This window comes from Notechis scutatus, chromosome 1 (assembly GCF_049901735.1).
Source record: "Notechis scutatus isolate UNSWTSFEM ecotype Mainland chromosome 1, rNotScu1.2, whole genome shotgun sequence".
NCBI lineage: Eukaryota > Metazoa > Chordata > Lepidosauria > Squamata > Elapidae > Notechis > Notechis scutatus.
The window spans coordinates 27,806,354-27,825,905 of NC_142009.1; the positions used below are offsets into that span (position 1 = coordinate 27,806,354).

The 19,552-nt window shown below is 42.2% G+C and overlaps 1 protein-coding gene across 1 annotated transcript in view; it reads left to right on the top strand.

The window, feature by feature from the left end:
* SCARA5 (scavenger receptor class A member 5) overlaps nucleotides 1–19,552 on the top strand; it is a 133,059-nt gene that overhangs the window by 70,536 nt on the left and 42,971 nt on the right. The window contains exons 5-6 of the mRNA XM_026671535.2: nucleotides 1,080–1,160; nucleotides 12,106–12,195. Coding sequence (XP_026527320.1) covers nucleotides 1,080–1,160; nucleotides 12,106–12,195 — 171 coding nt within the window. The remainder of the gene's footprint in view (nucleotides 1–1,079; nucleotides 1,161–12,105; nucleotides 12,196–19,552) is intronic.

Consider the following 19,552-nt stretch of genomic DNA (forward strand, 5'->3'; position numbering starts at 1 on the left):
AACAAAAACACAGAGACAAGACTTTTCCATGGCTATCATGACTCTGGAATTAAGGAGGATGTAAGATTCCTCTCCTTTTCCACTGGGGACAGGAGTGGTAGTGCTATATATGGTGTTCTGAGAATGATGTCCATCTTTTACACTGATTATGCTCTATAGATTAATGATGTCATTATGGTTTTCTATTGGTTTATCTTTTCATGTTTTCATTACTGTGACCGCCCTAGATGGCAGCAGAGTTCAAATGCTATAAAAAGATAGAGCAAAAGAGAGTGAACGCTTAAATACAAGCAGGAAATTAGACAGTATCTTGACATGAGAAACAAGTTACTCCAGGTGAGGATTTTCCAAATCACAAAGCAAAATGATTGGCTCTTGTCAGTCAGGTGACTAGTGCTGCATGCTCCATGGTCCTATAGGAATACAGAGATCAGTCTGTCAGATTTGATCGGATGTTCTTGGATTTTCCCACCCTCTTCTTGTTTCCCTGCATGACTAGAACCTGGACCTTAGCCCTCCCCTGCCTCAGGCTGCTAAATATATAATTCTAAATATCTGATTCTGACCCTCTTAAACCAGGAGTGGGGAACGATGGCCCATGCTGGCTCAGGAATTCTGAGAGTTGATGTCCACAAGTCATAAAGGGGCCATAGTTCCCCTCTCTGCCTTAATCCAAGTGTTTTTTTAGCCTCCTAAAATACAACATCCTCTGCACTGTATGTTTATTTATTCCACAGGCTAAAATTCCAGAGCACCAAAAAGGATCACAGGGGCTAGGAATGGGAATGTTAGGCCAAATCATCAGGGAGAGGTCAAGTTATAAAAAGAAAGAGTAGGAGTTTAGTTATTACATGAGAAGAGAGCATTGGGGCTAAAGCTTGATAGAATATGATAGAAATGGATTAGCATTGGAGAGGAAGGTGAGCAGATGCTCCAGATGGCCGAACCATTAAGATAACGCAGATGGTAAGAGGCTCTGGTACTGAAGTTCATTCATGAGTCTGATTGCCCTGTATTTGAGAACCCCAAATATGGCTGATGGTTTGACATACCCCAATGTTTTTCCCCCCATATTCTAGGGCCACCAGGACCAAAAGGGGATCAAGGCAATGAAGGAATAGAAGGTGAACCTGGCCGGCCTGGTATGCCTGGACTGCAAGGTAGCATATTCTTATTAAAGGGGAGGTTTCTTTTTCTGTCTCTTATTTTCCTTTGCATTAGTTGTATAATACTACGGAGACTATGCATAATGTGTAATAGAATCTTCATCAGTTTTTTAAAAGTGCATTCTGCAATTCTTCTGCGGAAATGTAGTGGTGTAGGGTTTCCTGCCTAAGCAGGGGGTTGGACTAGAAGACCTCCAAGGTCCCTTCCAACTATTCTATTCTATTCTATTCTATTCTATTCTATTCTATTCTATTCTATTCTATTCTATTCTATTCTATTCCATTCCATTCCATTCCATTCCATTCCATTCCATTCAGTGTTAATGTGAATCCTGTGCTGTTACTGAGTGACTATAGCAGAGAAAGCCCAAACTCTCTCAATCCTTGTGATTGCATCCAGGAAACCCTAAAAAGAAAAGAAAACCCTCCCTAAGCATTGTCTGCTAAAAGAGGATAATAAGGATAATATTATCCTAAAAGAGGATAATAAGATGACTGGAAAGATCCCTCTTTGCTCAAGATCCTAAGACCTGCTCTTATTCCAGGTAGACTTCATAAGGTTCAATGGACAGAGAGTTTGGTCTGATTAAAAAGCTGTTTCCTGGCCAAATTAGGTGGCATTGAAATTTGAGTTTTTAAAAATCCTGCTATTATACAATTGTAATAGAATGTATCATGCACATTTGGTCTTGGAGCAAATTTTTCTCTCTGCTCCCTGCTTTAATTTGATTATATGAAATTCCTCTTGATTGCATGCAATTCCTCTTCATGTTTTTATTTTAGCAAACAATAGACATTTAAAAGATTATTGTGGCATTTATGGACCATCCTCAGTTTATATTTGGCACTGGATTGTTAGCAACTAATTCTTAGATGCACTTCAGGGAAGTGAGAGAGATGCTTGGTGCTTGAAGGAGAGGTGGAATTAGGAGGGTGGGGTTTACTTTGTGGGTTCTTAGTGACCCTCTGAAGGTTTCATGAACCACTTCTCCCCTCTTTCGAAACCAATGTTTGTAAAGGGAAATTAAATTAAATCCCTGAAAAAGAATTGCAAGCTAAATAGAAACTTATGTTTTATATATATTGCTAAAGTTCTGGCCAAAGCACCAGTTCATTATTAACTGCTCACAACTGGCTTAAATTTCTGCCCCAGCAGAATTAAGACAGAAAGGCTGCGGAGAAACAGTTGCCTTGAGATATATGGGAGCAGCCCTTTCACCACGATCAACCCCTATTTTAAAGCAGAGGACTGTCCAGGGTTTAAGAAGCCGTCTTACCTGGGGAGTCCTAAGGAGGATTTCTCCAGCTCTACTGGTGATCCCTTTGTTGAAAGAAAATTAAATTCAGAAATAATTATTCCTGCACTTCTTGTTGAACTCTTTTTAATTATCAAGATGATCTGGAAGCAGCCCAAAAAAACAGAAGAAAATATTTTGTAAATGAAGACAACACGATATTGTGATAGCTTAACAAAAGAACAATGTTGGAAGCGACATTGGAGGTCTTCTAGTAGTCCAATCTCCTCTTCAAGCAGAACATCCTATAGCAGTGGTGGCTAACCTTTTGGGGCTCCCGTGCCGATAATTGCGTGCGCACTTGCCTGCTCATGCTCCTGTACCATCACCCAGAAGGCAATGCGCACGGGACCCCCATGCCTCCTGTGTGTGCACATGCAACCCGTGCAACTTATGCTTCTGCACATGCATACATAACCATGCGATCTGCTCTGTGCACTTCTGCGCATGTGCACGCGACCCCCACATGCACGCCATATGCTTCTGTGCATGCACAAGTATCTCCTGCATGCGGCCACACCCCCGCACATGCGCACCAATCAGCTGTCGGGTGGGTGCCATGTGCGCATGCGCAGTAGACCTTTTCTGGGTGAGTGCTCACGTGCCAGCAATAATGGCTCTGCATGCCACTTCTGGCACACGTGCCATAGGTTCGCCACCATGTTCCTATAGCAATTTAGACGAATGGTTGCCCTGTTTCTTCTTCAAAATCTTCCGTAATAAAGCATCCACAACTTCTGAAGGCAAGCCATTCCGTTGATTAATTATTCTAATTTAATTATCAACTTAAACATTTTTCCAGAACATACAAACTTGGTACTTGAACATTCCTGAACACACAAAGGTGGTTCCCCAAAGTTAACACATAAACACACAAAAGGGAGGAAGATATGTTCACTCAGCAAAGATAAGGACATTTCCACCAGAGCTGCATCTCCTCCAGTATAAACATTTCAAAGGGCACATTCGCACATCACACAAAGAAGCACCTTTCATATATATATATATATAAGCCAGTGCCCGAATCAAACCTTGTACAGTCGGAGAAACGGGGCAGGCCCGGCCTCGGGGAAACCCTAGGTCGGGCACGTATTAGTCAACCGCCCGAAGTGGCAGAGGTGAACTCTGGTCCCCCTTGACATTTACTTTTAGACACGAGGGTTTTCTTGCAGTCCCGGTCGGAGGAGATTCCTGCAGTTGCGTTGGTGGATTCAGGGGCTACTACCAGTTTCATGGACCAGGCCTTCGCAATTCATTTTGATGTCCCTTTGGTTGCGGTGGAGCCTGCAATCAAGGTGGAAATGATTGATGGGCGGGAGCTTTGGGCTGGGCCCATTCGTTTCGCCACCCAGCTGTTGCGCCTGGCTATTGGGGACCATGAGGAGGCGATTAGTTTTTACATCACTGCGGACCTCCATCTCCCTTTGGTATGGCCTGGCTACGGTTACACGATCCTCTGGTGGCTTGGGCGCAGAACGCCATTTCGTTCCCGAGCCTCCAGTGTGTGGACCATCTAAGACACACCTGTGCTGGCCAGGACATCGCCGCCCCCGCAGTCTCCGTACTTCCTGAACTATCTGACTTCTCCGATGTTTTTAGTGAGAAGGAGGTGGATCGGTTACCCCCGCATCGACCCTATGACTGTCCCGTGGACCTTCTGCCCGATGCCCCACTACCCAAGGGATGCCTGTATTCTATGTCTGAGCCCGAATTGGCTGCTCTTTGCGAGTTTTTGGAAAAGAACTTGGCCCGGGGGTTTATCCGGCCATCGTCGTCTCCTCTTTCCGCTCCTGTCCTTTTCGTTAAAAAGAAGATGGGATATTTGCGTTTGTGTTGTGACTACTGCCGGTTGAACACCATTACGGTGAGGAATAGTTATCCCTTAACGCTCATTCCAGAGTTGATGGAGTGATTGCGGGAGGCCACTATATTCACTAAGCTCGATCTTCGAGGGGCCTACAACCTGGTGCGGATGCGCAAGGAGGATGAATGGAAGACGGCATTTGGTACCCATTATGGCCACTTTGAATATACCGTAATGCCATTTGGGTTGACCAATGCCCCCGCAGTTTTCCAGCATTTGATGAACGATATATTACGGGACATGCTTGATCGGTTCGTGGTGGTGTACCTGGAGACATTTTAATTTATTCGAGGTCCAGGGACAGCCACCTTCACCAAGTTCGCCAGGTATTACAACGTCTTTGGGAGCATAAACTCTATGCGAAGCTGGAGAAATGCCTTTTTCCAGACTTCCATAGAGTTCTTGGGGCATATCATCTCTCCCGAAGGCATTGCCATGGACCCGCGGAAAGTAGAGGCTTTGTGTAATTGGGAACCCCCTCATCGAGTGAAAGACGTGCAACGTCTCTTGGGGTTCGCAAATTATTACAGGTCCTTCATCCCGGGTTTTGCCAAGCTGACGGATCCCATCACCCAGCTCCTTTGCAAGAAGGTCCCGTTCCAGTGGGGGCCCCCGCAGCAACAGGCCTTTGAGGCCATCAAGAAGGCCTTCATTGCAGAACCGATCTTGAGGCATCCTGATCCCCATCGTCCATTTGTGGTAGAGACGGATGCATCCAATGTGGCTATTGGGGTGGTGTTGTTACAAGCTCCAGTGGATGGCGCACCTCTTTTTCCATGCGCATACTATTCATGGAAACTTACTACTTCCGAGCGCAACTATACAATCTGGGAAAAAGAGTTGCTGGCCATCAAGGCTGCGTTTGAGACCTGGCGACATCACCTTGAGGGGGCTCTGCACAAGGTGGAGGTTGGGACAGATCATCGTAATCTGGAACACTTGACCACTGCGAGGAAGTTGAACCAACAACAGATCCGGTGGTCGTTGTTCTTTGCCAGGTTCAACTTTTCGGTCACTTACATTCCCAGTGGTCAAAATCGGAGAGCGGATGCCCTGTCCCGTAAACCTGAGTATCTTTGTCCCGAGGACCGTCTTCCTCCATGTACGGTGCTGCCACTGGAATCTTTGGCCGTTCTCCAAGAACCGGTGGATTTGAGGGCTCGGGTACGAGAGGCGCAGCGCTTAGACGCTTGGTCGCAGCAGAGAATGGGGGAAATTGGACCTGACTCCCCATGGACTCTGGAGGAGGGCTTACTACGACATCAGGGCTGATTGTACATGCCCACCAGGACACTTAGAGCCCTCATCATGACTCAATGTCATGACAACCCAGCTGCTGGCCATTTTGGGTTCTTTAAAACCCTTCATCTGGTTACACGGACTTTTTGGTGGCCTCGAGTCCGGCATGATGTCTTCGCCTACATCGCCTCTTGTGTACCGTGCCGGCAAGCGAAAGCCACGTTGGGTGCGCCTCCTGGTCTCCTTCAACCACTGCCGACTCCGGACCGACCATGGGGGGCAATCTCCATGGACTTTTTAACACACTTGCCCTCTTTGTCGGGTTATACGACGGTACTCGTGGTGGTTGATATGCTAACCAAGATGGCCCATTTTATTCCCTGTCGGAAGTTACCATCGGCTCGTACTACTGCCCAGTTATTTCTGCAACATGTATTCCGTTTGCATGGCCTACCAGATAGGGTAGTTTTGGATCGCGGTGTCCAGTTTACCGCTCAATTCTGGAAGAGTCTCATGACTGCACTACAGGTGCAGGTGTGTTTGGCGTCAGCACACCATCCGGAAACCGATGGCGGGACTGAGAAAGTAATTGGCATCCTCGCCCAATATCTAAGATGTTTTGTCAACCATCGACAGAACGATTGGGTGACCTACCTCCCTTTGGCGGAATTTGCCTTTAACAATTCCCAGCACACCTCCACTCACATGACGCCTTTTTATGCAAATGTGGGCTACCATCCGAGGTTTTTCCCATTGTCGATCTTGGATTCCCCGGTTCCAGAAACACGAGACTTTTTATCTGAATTACATTCAGTGCACCAATTGATTTTACAACAATTGGAACAAGCTAAGGCGGACTACAAAAGATCCGCGGATCGTTCGCGTCGGGCGACGCCTCCGCTGGCTGTGGGAGACAGGGTGTGGTTGTCCACGAAGCATCTCTGGGTTGATCGTCTGATTAAAAAGTTGGACCATCGTTTCATCGGTCCCTTCCCTATCGAGGCGGTCATCAATCCCGTTGCATATTGGCTCACCCTACCGTGCTCCATGTGCATTCATCCTGTCTTCCACCGTTCCCTTCTGGTTCCTCACGCCCCATCATGTAGTCTCCATTCTCCCGCTGGTACGATTTCTCCATCTGTACCCAGCAATGATGCCGATGCTGACAACACGGTGGTCAGCATTTGGGATTCTCGCTGGCTGAAAGGACAATTTCAGTACTTCGTCGAGAGGCTAGAGGATGGATCACAGGTTCTTTCCTGGGTGGATGCTTCCACGATTCACGCCCCGGACCTTATCTGGAGATTCCATGAACGGTTTCCATTAAAACCGCATCCGGATCGTCAGACTTGGGGGAAGGGCCCTGCAGTGAGCGATAGTGTTGTGACTCGGAGGTTTGAACCTGCTCTGTCAGAAGACATAGGCTCGAGTGATGAGGAAGATCTGGCATTAAGGTTTGAGCCTGCCTTGTTGAGTGACATTAATGGGAGTCAGGAGGAAGAGGAGGACTTGGCTCTAAGATTTGAGCCTGCTTTGCTGGAAGTTTCGGAGTCGTCTTCCTCTCCAGAAACTTCCTCCCTGATTGTGCCTCAGGTGTCGGCAGATAATCAGGAGAGTGTGCCGGAGTCATTAGCTGAAGATCAAGTCGAGAAATGCTGGTCTGATGCAAGGCAAAGACGCAGGCAGAAATGTGACATACAACGTAAAAAGAAAAGAGACTGACGCCCCTCAGGGAATATAAGGAGGCGTGTTAGCTCTGACTTCCTGTTCGGGTCAACTTGTTTATTCATGATAGCATCTTAGACAAACTCTCTCCGTGCGGCATTCGCTTCTTGATTTACGGTCTTGTTTGTTATCGGACTTGGCAGGCAGCTTCTGGAAGACTGTCAAGGATTCCTCCAGTCAAAGGAATTTAACTCTGTCGTTCCTGTTTCTGTCTGTCTAAGTATTTTCCTTTGGAAATTTGGACTCTCACCTTGTGGCTACAGGTGAGACAGAACATACATATATATATATATATATATATATATATATATATATGTGTGTGTGTGTGTGTGTGTGTGTGTGTGTGTGTGTGTGTGTGTGTATGTGTATGTGTATGTGTATATGTATATGTATATGTATATGTATATGTATATGTATATGTATATGTATACGTATACGTATATGTATATGTATGGTATTCAGCTTTGTTTGGCTATTTTCCCACGTCATTACAGTTGTGCTTTTAAAGTTGTAGCAATGTTTCGGCAGAATCTCATCTGCCATCATCAGGCTGGGCAAACACGAAGCCTTTAAAAGCACAACTATAATGAGGTGGGAAAATACCTGAACAAAGCTGAATCCCATACATATAAATACCCACGAAAACTTAAGAAAACAAATATATATATATATATATATATATACAGTATATATATGTTTTCGTAGATTTTCACGGGTACAGGTATGTAGGTCTAGGTGTGTTCAGGTCTTTTCCCATGTAAGATTAAGAGTGGCGATGTTTTGGTGAGGTCCCACTCACCATCCTCAGGGCTGGTGCTTTCGGCTTCGTACCAGTGCAATCAGTGTGTGATCGGAGCTGCTGTCTCTCTATAAATACTGGTGGTGCAGGCTGTTGTGCTGGGCTGGTCGGCTGTGTTGCTGCCTCTTGATTGGTTGATGGAGTTGATGTTGGTATAATGGGCTGTGTGATGGCTTTGTGAGTTTTGTTGTGGAGATATCCTGGATCTTGTGCTGTAATCTCCTGGGTCATTTGTTTTGTAGTGATCTTTTTTCCATTCGCCTCTCGTGTTTTAACGGCTTGGGTAATGGGTTGTGTGATGGGCTTGCAAGTTCTTTTTTTTTTTTTTTATAAAAGTTTTATTGATTTTAACAACAAATAAAAACACATAAAACATAAAACATAACATAAGAACATCGTCATTCTTCATAAATTTACAGACAGTGTATCGGTTGGTTTATCACTCCTTTTTGTGCATCTATTTCATAATCATCATAATAATTATGTTACATAATAACTCATATTATCAATCAACAATTATATATCCTAATATCCTTATTAAACAATCATTTGACTATAATTTAACTAATTCATGCTTAAGCGAGATAACTATAATTTAGTTAATTTATAACAAATCGTAAAATCATACCAAATCTATCTTAATATAATATTCTAAAAATATTATCAAAACCAATATATATATATATTCTATTATTATATTGTTTTATCTAACCATTGATAAAAAGATCCCAAACTTCATAGAATTGTTTATCTTCTTGTTCTCTAATTTCAAATGTCAATCTACTCATTTCAGCACATTCCAGTATTTTCTTAATAATTTCTTCCTCTAATGGTATTTTCTCACTCTTCCAATTTCTAGCAAATACAATCCTAGCCGCTGTTAACACATTTACAATCAAATACTTTAAGTTTTTTATTAAATGTATCAGGTAAGATTCCCAATAGAAAAATCTCTGGTTTCAAATCTATATGTTTTTTTGTCATTTCTTCCAACCATATGCGAATTCTAGTCCAGTATTTCCTGGCCTCCTCACAAGTCCACCACATATGGTAATATGAGCCAGGGATCTGATGACATTTCCAACACTTTTCAGATTTATTCTTGAACATTCTTGCTATTCTTGTCGGGGGAAAATGCCACCTGTAAAACATCTTATACAAATTTTCTTTATATGCTACTGACATTGTCATTTTATAATTTTGAGACCACAATTTTTGCCATTTTTCTAAATCAATCCCATATCCAAAGATCTTCCCCCAAACAATCATTGTTTCTTTGACTTGTTCTTCCTCTAATTTAATTTCCAACAAATAACTATATAGTTTTTTAATCACTTTTTCATCAGCACCTGTCAAAATCCCATCTAAATCAGTCAATTTATCATAAAATCCTAGAATCTTTAAGATACCTTGAGTGTATTTGCGCATATGAAAACCAATTCATCTTTATATCTTGTTCTTCTAGCTTTTGCATCGTTTTAAGTTCACCCTTTTCATCCAGTATTTCCCCATATCTAACTGTTTGTTCCTTCTTATAAATTATGGGATAGGAAAAAGCTTCAATAGTTGATAACCAAACTGGAATTTTCAAATAACATTGTTTCTTAATTTTCTCCCAATTCAACCATAACGATTCCCGTATATAGTGCCTTCTGAAATAACCCTGCGATTTAGTTCCCTTATACCATAAAAAAGCATGCCAACCCAATAATAAATCATGTCCTTCCAATGCCAGTAATCTAGACTTTCTTAATGTTATCCATTCTTTAACCCACATTAAATTTGCAGCTTGATAATACAACTCCCAATTAGGAAGGCCAAATCCTCCTCTAATTCTAGCATCCTGTAAAAGTTTTAGTTTTATTCTCGCTTTCTTACCTTGCCATATATACTTCAACACCATTTTATTTAATTCATCAAAATAGTCTTTACCAAGCCTAATTGGTATTGTTTGAAACAAATATAAAATTCTGGGTAAAATATTTATTTTAATTGTTGAGATTCTACCTATCAAAGATAATTGTAGATTTTCCCATTTTTTCAAGTCAGATGCTATCTGCTGTTTAAGTTTAATATAATTATTCTCTTTCAGTGTAGTACATCTTGACGTCAAAATTATCCCCAAGTATTTAACTTTATTCGTAACTTGAATTTTCAATAAGTCTGCCAACTCTTCTCTTTGCCTTAATAACATATTTTTTGTCAGAATCTTTGTTTTGTCTTTATTTATTTTCAAGCCAGCCATCTCACCATACGTCTCTATCTTTTCCAGTAGTTTTAAAGCTGTCTCTAGAGGGTCTTCCAGAATAAAGACCAAATCGTCCAAAAGGCTTGCAATTTAAATTCCTCCTTTTTAACTTTCATTCCTTTTATATTTGTATCCTCTCTAATATTTCTATTTAATACTTCCAAAGTCAATACAAATAACAAAGGGGATAGTGGACATCCTTGTCTTGTGCCTTTTTAATATTGATAGTGTCTGTAAATTCTCCATCTATCATCACTTTTGCTGTTTGCTTATGATATATAGCTTCTATTGCTTGAATAAATTTTCTAGCAAAACCCATCTGTTCCAATAATAATAACATAAATCTCCAATTCACGTTATCAAATGCCTTTTGAGCATCTAAAAATATCAAAGCCATTTGCTTTTCAGGGTGTGCCTCATAATATTCCAAAGTGTCCAAAATTACTCTCATGTTGTCTTTAATTTGTCTCTTTGGTAGAAATCCATTCTGATCAGAATGAATAAAATTATTTAAGTATTTTTTAAGCCTTTCTGCCAAAATTGAAGCAAATATTTTATAATCTGCATTCAATAAAGAAATAGGTCTATAATTCTTAATTTGTAATGGGTCAGTCCCTTCTTTTGGAATAAGCGTAATATAAGCTTCTGACCATGTTTTAGGTATCTTCTTGGACATTAAATAATACTATTTTAAAGGAAAAAGATTTTACACAGTGGATGGAAAAAAAGGCTTGCAAGTTCTTTTGTTGTGGTATCCTGGGTCCTGCTTTGTAATCTCCTGGGTCGTTTGTGTTTTGATCTCTTTTCCATTAGCCTCCTGTGTAGTAATGGCTATGTTCTGATTGGTTGGGGAGTTGGCTGTGTTCTGATTGGCTGGGGGTGTGTTCTGTTCAGGTGGGGGCTTGGTTGTGCAGAACACACACCCCAGCCAATCAGAACACAGCCAACCCCCCAACCAATCAGAACACAGCCAACCCCCCCAACCAATGAGAACACACCCCCACCCAATCAGAACACAGCCAAGCCCCCACCCAATCAAGTCACACCCCCACTAGCAGTTAAAAGGAAGAAGCAGCTGCAAGCTCACATTACTCCGAGAAGCACAAAGCCAAAGACACAAGCCTGAAGATGATGAACGTCACCTAGATACTTCCAATTTTACGCGGGAGAAAACCCAAATAACCAAAGATCCACATACAAATACCCATGAAAACCTCAGAAAACACACACACACACACACACACACACACACACACACACACACACACACACACATATATGTATATAACCAACCTCAAGATAAATATGACCCACCTGTGGTTTGCTTGTGCTGCCCAGACCTCACCTTCTAAGTACCTGATAGGCTGGTAGTAAATCAGTACTCCTGTTGACTGACAAGAGGCCTATCTCCCAGGCTTCAATCACACTCTTGGCTGTTTTTGTGCCTGCTTATCCAACAATCTTAGTAGCTGCAAAATGAAACGTGTGTCCTTGTTCATTGCAGTGTGAGGCTACCAATGAGTTTGGGTCTCCATGCAGGGGATTCAGTAGATTACATTGGAAGTATTTCCCACCTCCAACTGTAATTACTAACCAAGCCTATTTAGTGCAGTTAGTAGTTCCACAGTTAGGAGAGACACATGGCATGCAGGCTAGGCTGCTAATTTTTATTATTGTTTGTAAAGTATAATGCATGCTTTTCTTTTTTAAAGCAAACTCTACAAATGTCTGAGACTTGTCCTGCTTGTTTTTTTTAATCTTGAATGTAGGGTATCCTGGTGAAAGAGGACAACGAGGGCCAAAAGGGGACAAAGGAGATACTGGCCAGCGTGGGCTACCTGGCCTCCGGGGAATGACAGGTATTGTATTTGCTGTTTGTTGATGTTCTGATAACAAAATTGGATACAAAATCACTAAAATCCACCCAAAGAAGTGTTTGTTCAAATTTCATAATCGGTCTTCCCTGCAAAACTCTAGGTCAGGGGTGTCAAACTCCCGGCTCGCGGGCTGGATGCGTCACACACTGGCCACGCCCACGCCTGGTTTAGCAAAGGGAAAAGAAGACCTGATAGGTCATGTGACACCGCTGTGATGACGCAAGCTTGACAGTCCTGCTTAGGTGAAGAAAGCTGTTGATTTCTGATTCAGATAAAAACTATGCCTGCAGTTCTCCTTTTATTATTTCTGTAGCTATTGGAATTTGCTGTTCAAATCTGGCAGCGAATTGAATTCCTGGTTGTAATCTTGTGAGAGTTTTGATTAATTAAATTAGCATGATCTGTCCGAAAATATTACATTTGATTACATGATAGAAATTACGAACAACATAGTTTACTAATTTATTGGAAGCTAAATATTAAATACCAGACAAAAATGTTCACGTACCGCAAGCATATCCCAATGTCATGACCTTAATCTACAGAGAACTGGGGATGATGGGCTAGCTCTGTTTACAAGTGATTGTTGCTTCTTATCTCATACTGCATAGAAATATGTATACAGGAAGTGCATTTTTACAAATCTCTTACAGCTAGAATATAGATTCAGAATAAAAATATCTTCCTGAAGCTCAGCTGTTTCACATCTGAACTGCTAGAAGAATTTGTCCTTTAGCTACTTATGGATTAAATGTCAGGTTTTTTTTCTGATATGTTATTGGAAAGGAGTTTGATGTATTGTGTAAATAATGATGTATGACACAGAAGTTACAGCTTCTCTACCATTCCTGCTGAAATTTCATATGAATCCCCCACCATTTCAGAAGTCTTTCCTCCTTACTGGTTAGACTTCATCTTAATCTAGCCTAGCCAAGTGTCCATGTTTTGGATGCCATGATACAAAACATCGGAGACAAAACTAGGAGAATATTTATTTAAGTATCTGTATCCTCCCTTTATTATTTTTTATAAATAACTCACAAAGTGGTGAACATATCCAACACTCCTTCTTCTTTCTATTTTCCTCACAACAACAACTCGTCGTGAGGTGAGTTGGGCTGAGAGAGAGAGTGACTGGCCCAAGATCAGCTAACTGGCTTTCATTGCTAAGATGGAACTTGAACTCACAATCGGCCACATTCTAGCCCGGTGCCTTAACCACTAGACCAAATGGGAAAACAGGCAACATTTCTTTAAGTTTCTGACTGGCAATCAAGGGTTTGGTGCTTTTTATTTAAGTAATTGGCATTTCGTTGCTATGGTTAAGTTCATGGCTTTCACATCTTTCTTGGAGGGGATCACTCCCCCTTGCTTCCCCCTCTCCTCTGTCCATTGGTGATTGCCAGCAAGCAACTTGATAGGTGACTTGTGCAAAAACATAAGATCAGAGTCAATTTTCTTTTGATATGAGCCAAGCAATTCCCTTTTAACCGCATAATTAAATGCATATTTTGGGTTTTTTTCTTTCTTTTTCCTGAGCCAAGTGGGTGGCATGGGCCACAAAAAACACTTTAGACATTTTAGTGGTGTTGAAGGCCAAATCCTATAAAAATGTAAGAAACATCTTTCTGGATCAGACCAAAATGGCTTCACCCAGCTCAGCTTTCTGCTTCCAACATCAACCTGTCAGAAGCTTCTAAAAAAAACACCACACATACAGGCTGGGCAAAGTTGTAGCCTCTGATTTACTTGGAGGCTTCAAGTCCTACTCTTTTAAGCTAAATCATGGCTCTCGTGTAGCACTTTAAAACAGCAGAAGGAGAAGAAAAGGTAAGATTGATCATCTCCCTAACCCCCTCCTCTATCTTTTAAGTCCTTCATTAACGTGATGGGCAGCACAGCGTCCTTAGTCCCCTTTTGCTTACAGCATCTGGAATCCCATAAAATGCAATCTGGGCACTGCAAACTGACAAATCTGGGGGATGGAAGAATGAACAAATGGGCAGAAGGAAAACAGTTTGAGAGGATGTTTTAAAGATTTTTAAGATGGCATGTTAGCGGTGAACTCCTAAGCTAGGGAAAAGAAAGACCATCTGGCTTGGCTCGGTTCCCAGGATGTAAGTCTGAATTCCCTACATAAAAATTTCCTGATCGGTCCCCATTGCAGCTATTTAGGTACACAAAAACAGCTAAACCTATATATGTGTGGATACGTGCCAAATCAAACCACATGTTTAAAAAGAAAACCAGCCCTTGAAATTCAACTTCTTATCAGCACAATCTCTTGGAAGATAAAGCCAGCGAAGGAGTTTTGTTTGTGATCAGAGCTGGACTTGCAGATGCTGGATTTAACACATTTCAATTTTGTTGAAACTTCTTGAGGTGGAAGCATTTTCTAAAATGAAAACTGCAGCATTCTTGAGCCAAGTATTTGTTGGCTCAAGAATGCTATGAGTGCCCCCACTGAAAAAAAATGAGAACTTAAAAGGAATCCTACAGTTGGTTTAGGCCAAAGGTGCACCTAATCAACTATTCTGTTTCCCATCTAGCCAACCAGATGACTGTGAGGAGATTCTAGGCAAGTTTGGGAGGTGGGGGCAAGCTTCTCTCCTACCGTTTCTCCCCGGCAATTAATATACTGAAGCATGGAAATAACTCAATCATCATGATAAGTAGCATTTGATTGTGTATTCTTCCTCCTCTTCCTCTGTGAGTTTGTATAATCTTTCAGAGTTCAAGCTTATGAGCTATATGAATTAGCATTTCCAATTGCCTCTTTGGATGACCTCTTGATTCTAGCATTACAAGAAAAAGAAAAAAAATATCCTACTCACTTACTGTACTTCACATCTTGCATCAATTTGCACACATCTGTGCAAATAACATTTTGCCTGTTATAGTATTATCTTTTATAGTGTTATTGAATAGCAACAAAGATGATTAGGGGACTGGAGGCTAAAACATATGGTTTAACGGTTGCAGAAACTGGTATGTCTAGCCTAATGAAAAGAAGAACTAGGAGAGACATGATAGTAGTGTTCCAATATCTTAGTGGCTGCCATAAAGAAGAGGTGGTCAACGTATTCTCCAAAGCACCTGAAGACAGGACAAGAAGCAATGAATGGAAACCCATCAAGGAGAGAAGCAATGTAGAACTAAGGAGAAATTTCCTGACAGTTAGAACAATTAATAAGTGGAATAACTTGCATCCAGAAGTCATGAATGCTCCAACATTGAAAGTTTTTAAGAAGAGATTGGACAACCATTTGTCTGAAATGGTATAGGCTAGGCTTCTTGCCTAAACAAGGGGTTGGACTAGAAGACCCCTCAAAATCCCTTCCAACTCTGTTATTCTGTTATGTTATTCTGTTATGTTATTCTGTTATGTTATTCTGTTATGTATTGTTCTTCCTTATTTTTTAAACTAAAAAACTAAAATCTATATCCTTTCCTCATTAGAGGAACTAATCAACTCTGTAATCATTTTGGGTTGATCTTTTTTTCCCCCCTTACTGAAATAATTTTGTTCAGAAACATATTTTTGCATGCCTGCTCACTGTTTACCATCAAGAGCAAGGGAGAAAAATTGCACAGCTGTTCTTTCTTGGCATAGGATTCCACAAAATTACTGCTACCAACCATGTGGTCCATTGAATCCAGTATCATTCAATTTGCTTGACAGCTGTTCCTACAGATCATTGGAGATCTAATATGTTTAGATATTCATATCTAATATGAAATTCTCGGTTTGGATAACTTAGAACTGTGTTGCTTGCAGTCAGACCTAGGTATTAGATACAAAATTATACGCAGTAATGTTTTACCTGTAAATGACTTTTTCTGTTTTAATCGCAATAATATGCATGCGAACAACTGCTTTAAACTCAGTGTAAATCATTCTAAACTTGACTGTAAAAATAAGATTTCTGTAATAAAGTGTCAAAGTCTGGAATGCCCTATCTAATTCAGTTGTCTCAGCTACAAATTTTCACAGTTTCAGTCACAAACTGACTTCCATGGACCTTACTTCATACTTAAGTGCAGGGGTGGAATTCTATGGGTTCGGACTGGTTCGGATGAACTGGATGTTAAATTTAAACCGACCGGCTGGTCCCAACCATCCCTCCCCTGCCCTCCCAGGAGTCTCCATGCGGCCCATTTTCAATGGGAGGAGGCTCTGGGAGGGGGAAAAATAGGCCTTCTGGAAGTCTGGAAATGGGCCTGTTTCCAGCTTCTGGAGGGACTCCAGAGCCCAGGAGAGGCCGTTTTCGCCCTCCCAGAGGGCTGAGGGAAGCCTCCGGATCCTTGGGAAGACAAAAAACAGTCCTCTTGGAAGTAGTGGAAGTCGTGAAACAGGCCTATTTCCAGCTTCCGGAAGGTCTCCAGAGCCCGAGGTAGGCCACTTTCGCCCTCCCAGAGGCCCAAGGGAAGCCTCTGGACCCTTGGGAAGGTAAAAAAAGGCCCTCCCAGAAGTTCCAGGAGGCCACACCCACCATGTCCACGCCCACCCAGCAACTGGGCAGCGAACCAGTTGCTGGGATTTTTGAATCCTACCCTGCTTAAGGGGGCGTGTGTAAGCACACTAACATGCCATCCGTCCCTGTCATTTTATTTTTATTCTCTTGTTCTTTGTTTTTGTTTGACAAATTCCAATAAATAATGTTGCGTTCGGAAAAGACTGACCTGAAGTCTCCACTCCGGTCCGTGTTTCCAGTGGGAACACGGACCGTTCCTATTGGCTGATGCCATTGACGGCTGCCTATAAAAGGGAGCTGTCAAAAGGCATCAGCTGTTGCCCGCCAGCTGGCTTCCTTGTTAGTGCGGCAGCCGCGGCAACCCTTTATTGTTCCAATAAAGTAAAAAGCTGAAATTTGCTCCATGTTCACCTCAGTTATTCCGCCGCTCCACAACACTGGTGACGAAGGCGGGATCCATATAAGAGGCAACCGAGCAAAGAATCGCTGAGCGAAGTCACTACAAAAGGAGCTGAAGCCACTACCGAGCTATATGTTACTTCAAGAGCTTACTGTCACTATTCACGAGCGCGAATTTCAACTTTCCTCAGAAGATCCGGCACTGCTGAGTCGAGATGACTTCAAACCCTGCATTCCCATCTTTTAGACCGACAGCAGAAACATGGGAGTCCTACAGAAACCGATTTGATTGTTTCCTAGATGCCATAGACCTCGCTGACATTTCTCACCATAGGAAAAAGTCCTACTTTTTAAGTTTTTGCGGAGCCACAGTGTTGACACTGCTACGGCATTGTTGGCTCCGCGTTCAATTAAGACTGTTCCATGGGAAGAATTGCAGGAAATTCTTTCTAACCACTATTTCCCTAAGCCATCCCGAATTGCCAGGCGTCATGCATTTAGAAGACGGATTCAGGCTGAGGGAGAGACTATTAGTGGGTACATGGCTGCCCTATGAACAGCTGCCTTGCACTGTGGGTTTAAAGACTATCTGGAGGACATGTCATTAGACCAACTAGGTTGTGGAGTCAGGGATTTAAGGCTACAAAGGCATCTATTGGCTAAAGGGGATTTAACCGTTAAATTAAGAATTGAAGAATCTCAAGATGCTGAACTGTCAGGACTTTCAGCAGAAGATATTCAGGGAAATCCAATTAGCCAGAGCAGCTCAGCCATCCATTACGATGAAGCCACCACAGAAGAAGGCTATGAAGAGGCTAGTGATGTAAATCGCCTCAGGCAGCAAAAAACCAGTCAAAGGAAGAACAGGTCAATCCCCAATCAACCTCCATGGTCTCAGCCCATCTGTCTAAGCTGTGGGGGAAACCACCTCAGGGCATCCTGCAAGTTCAGGAATGCCATTTGTCTAAAATGCCAGAGAAAGGGTCATTTAGCCAGGATCTGTCAAGCAGGAAAGACATTTGCCCAAAAGCCTCAGACAACTCAGCATTTCCAAAAACAAACTGAAGATTGTTTCACCTGCTATCAAGCCAAGCTGACTAACAAAGGCTCTAACAAAATCAGTGTTTTTGTTTCTGTAGAAGGGAAACCTTGCAGGATGGAGGTAAACACTGGCTCAGCACTGTCCATCATCCCATGGAGCACCTTGAAATGACTGCTTCCCAGAATGGCTAAGAAGAGGCTTCAAGGCTGCAACTTAACCCTACGTGACTACCAAGGCAGAACCATCCCAGTCATCAGAAAAGGCAAGTTTTTTATTCAATTTCAAAATTTTAAAGGTCACTTGCCTTTAGTGCTAGTGGATGGTGCCCTCCCAAGCCTGTTGGGGTTAGACTGGTTCCCTGCAGTTGGCCTCCATATAAGCGGAATCCACTCTATTGCAAATGCTGAGGTGGACGCCTTGTTTAATGACTATGCTGATGTGTTCAGCAAGGGCCTGGTCTGTTACTCGGGAACCCCAATATCTTTCAACTTGGACCCTCTGGCAGTCCCAATCTGTTTAAAGCCTCGAAGGGTATCTTTTGCAATCCGCCCCAAACTTGACATGGAGCTAGACAAATTAATTAAACAGGATATATTAGAGCCTGTGGACTTTGCAAAATGGGAAACCCCAATAGTGACACCCCTGAAGAAAGATGGTAGCTTAAGAATCTGCGCGGATTACAAGAGCTCTTTGAATAAATATTTACAAATCAGCACTTATCCAGTCCCAATTATCCAGCACCTACTGCATTCTTTTGAGCCAGGAACCATTTTCGTGAAACTAGACATGTCACAGGCCTATCAACAGTTCCCTGTTGATGACACAGCCGCTGAACTACAAACTATTGTAACGCACAGGGGCGCTTTTAAATGTAGGCACCTCCAATTTGGCATAAGTGTGGCCACAGGAATTTCCAATCATTAATGGAAAGACTACTTCAAGGATTACCTGGCGTAATAACTTATTTCGATGACATTTTAATATCTGCCCCTGACAAGCCTCAGTTACTGCAAAGAGTCCAAGGAGTCCTCGATTGTTTCAGAAAGTATGGTCTTAAGTTAAAAAAAGAGAAATGCACTATTGCTACCCCACACATCGAATTTTTGGGATACAGAATTGATGCCTCTGGTATTCACCCAATCGAATCCAAAGTAAGGGCTATTCACGAGGCACCCACACCAACTAACAAAACCGAACTCCAGGCTTTTTTAGGACTTCTTAACTTCTACGCTTCATTTTTGCCACATAAGGCTTCCATTGCAGAACCTCTGCATAAACTTTGGATAAGCAATCTTCGTGGCATTGGGGACCTAAGGAAGCCCATGCTTTCCATGCAGTCAAATCATTGCTTACATCTGATGCTGTTCTGATTCAATTTAACGAAAATTTACCTTTAGTCTTAGTAGCAGATGCATCACCTTTT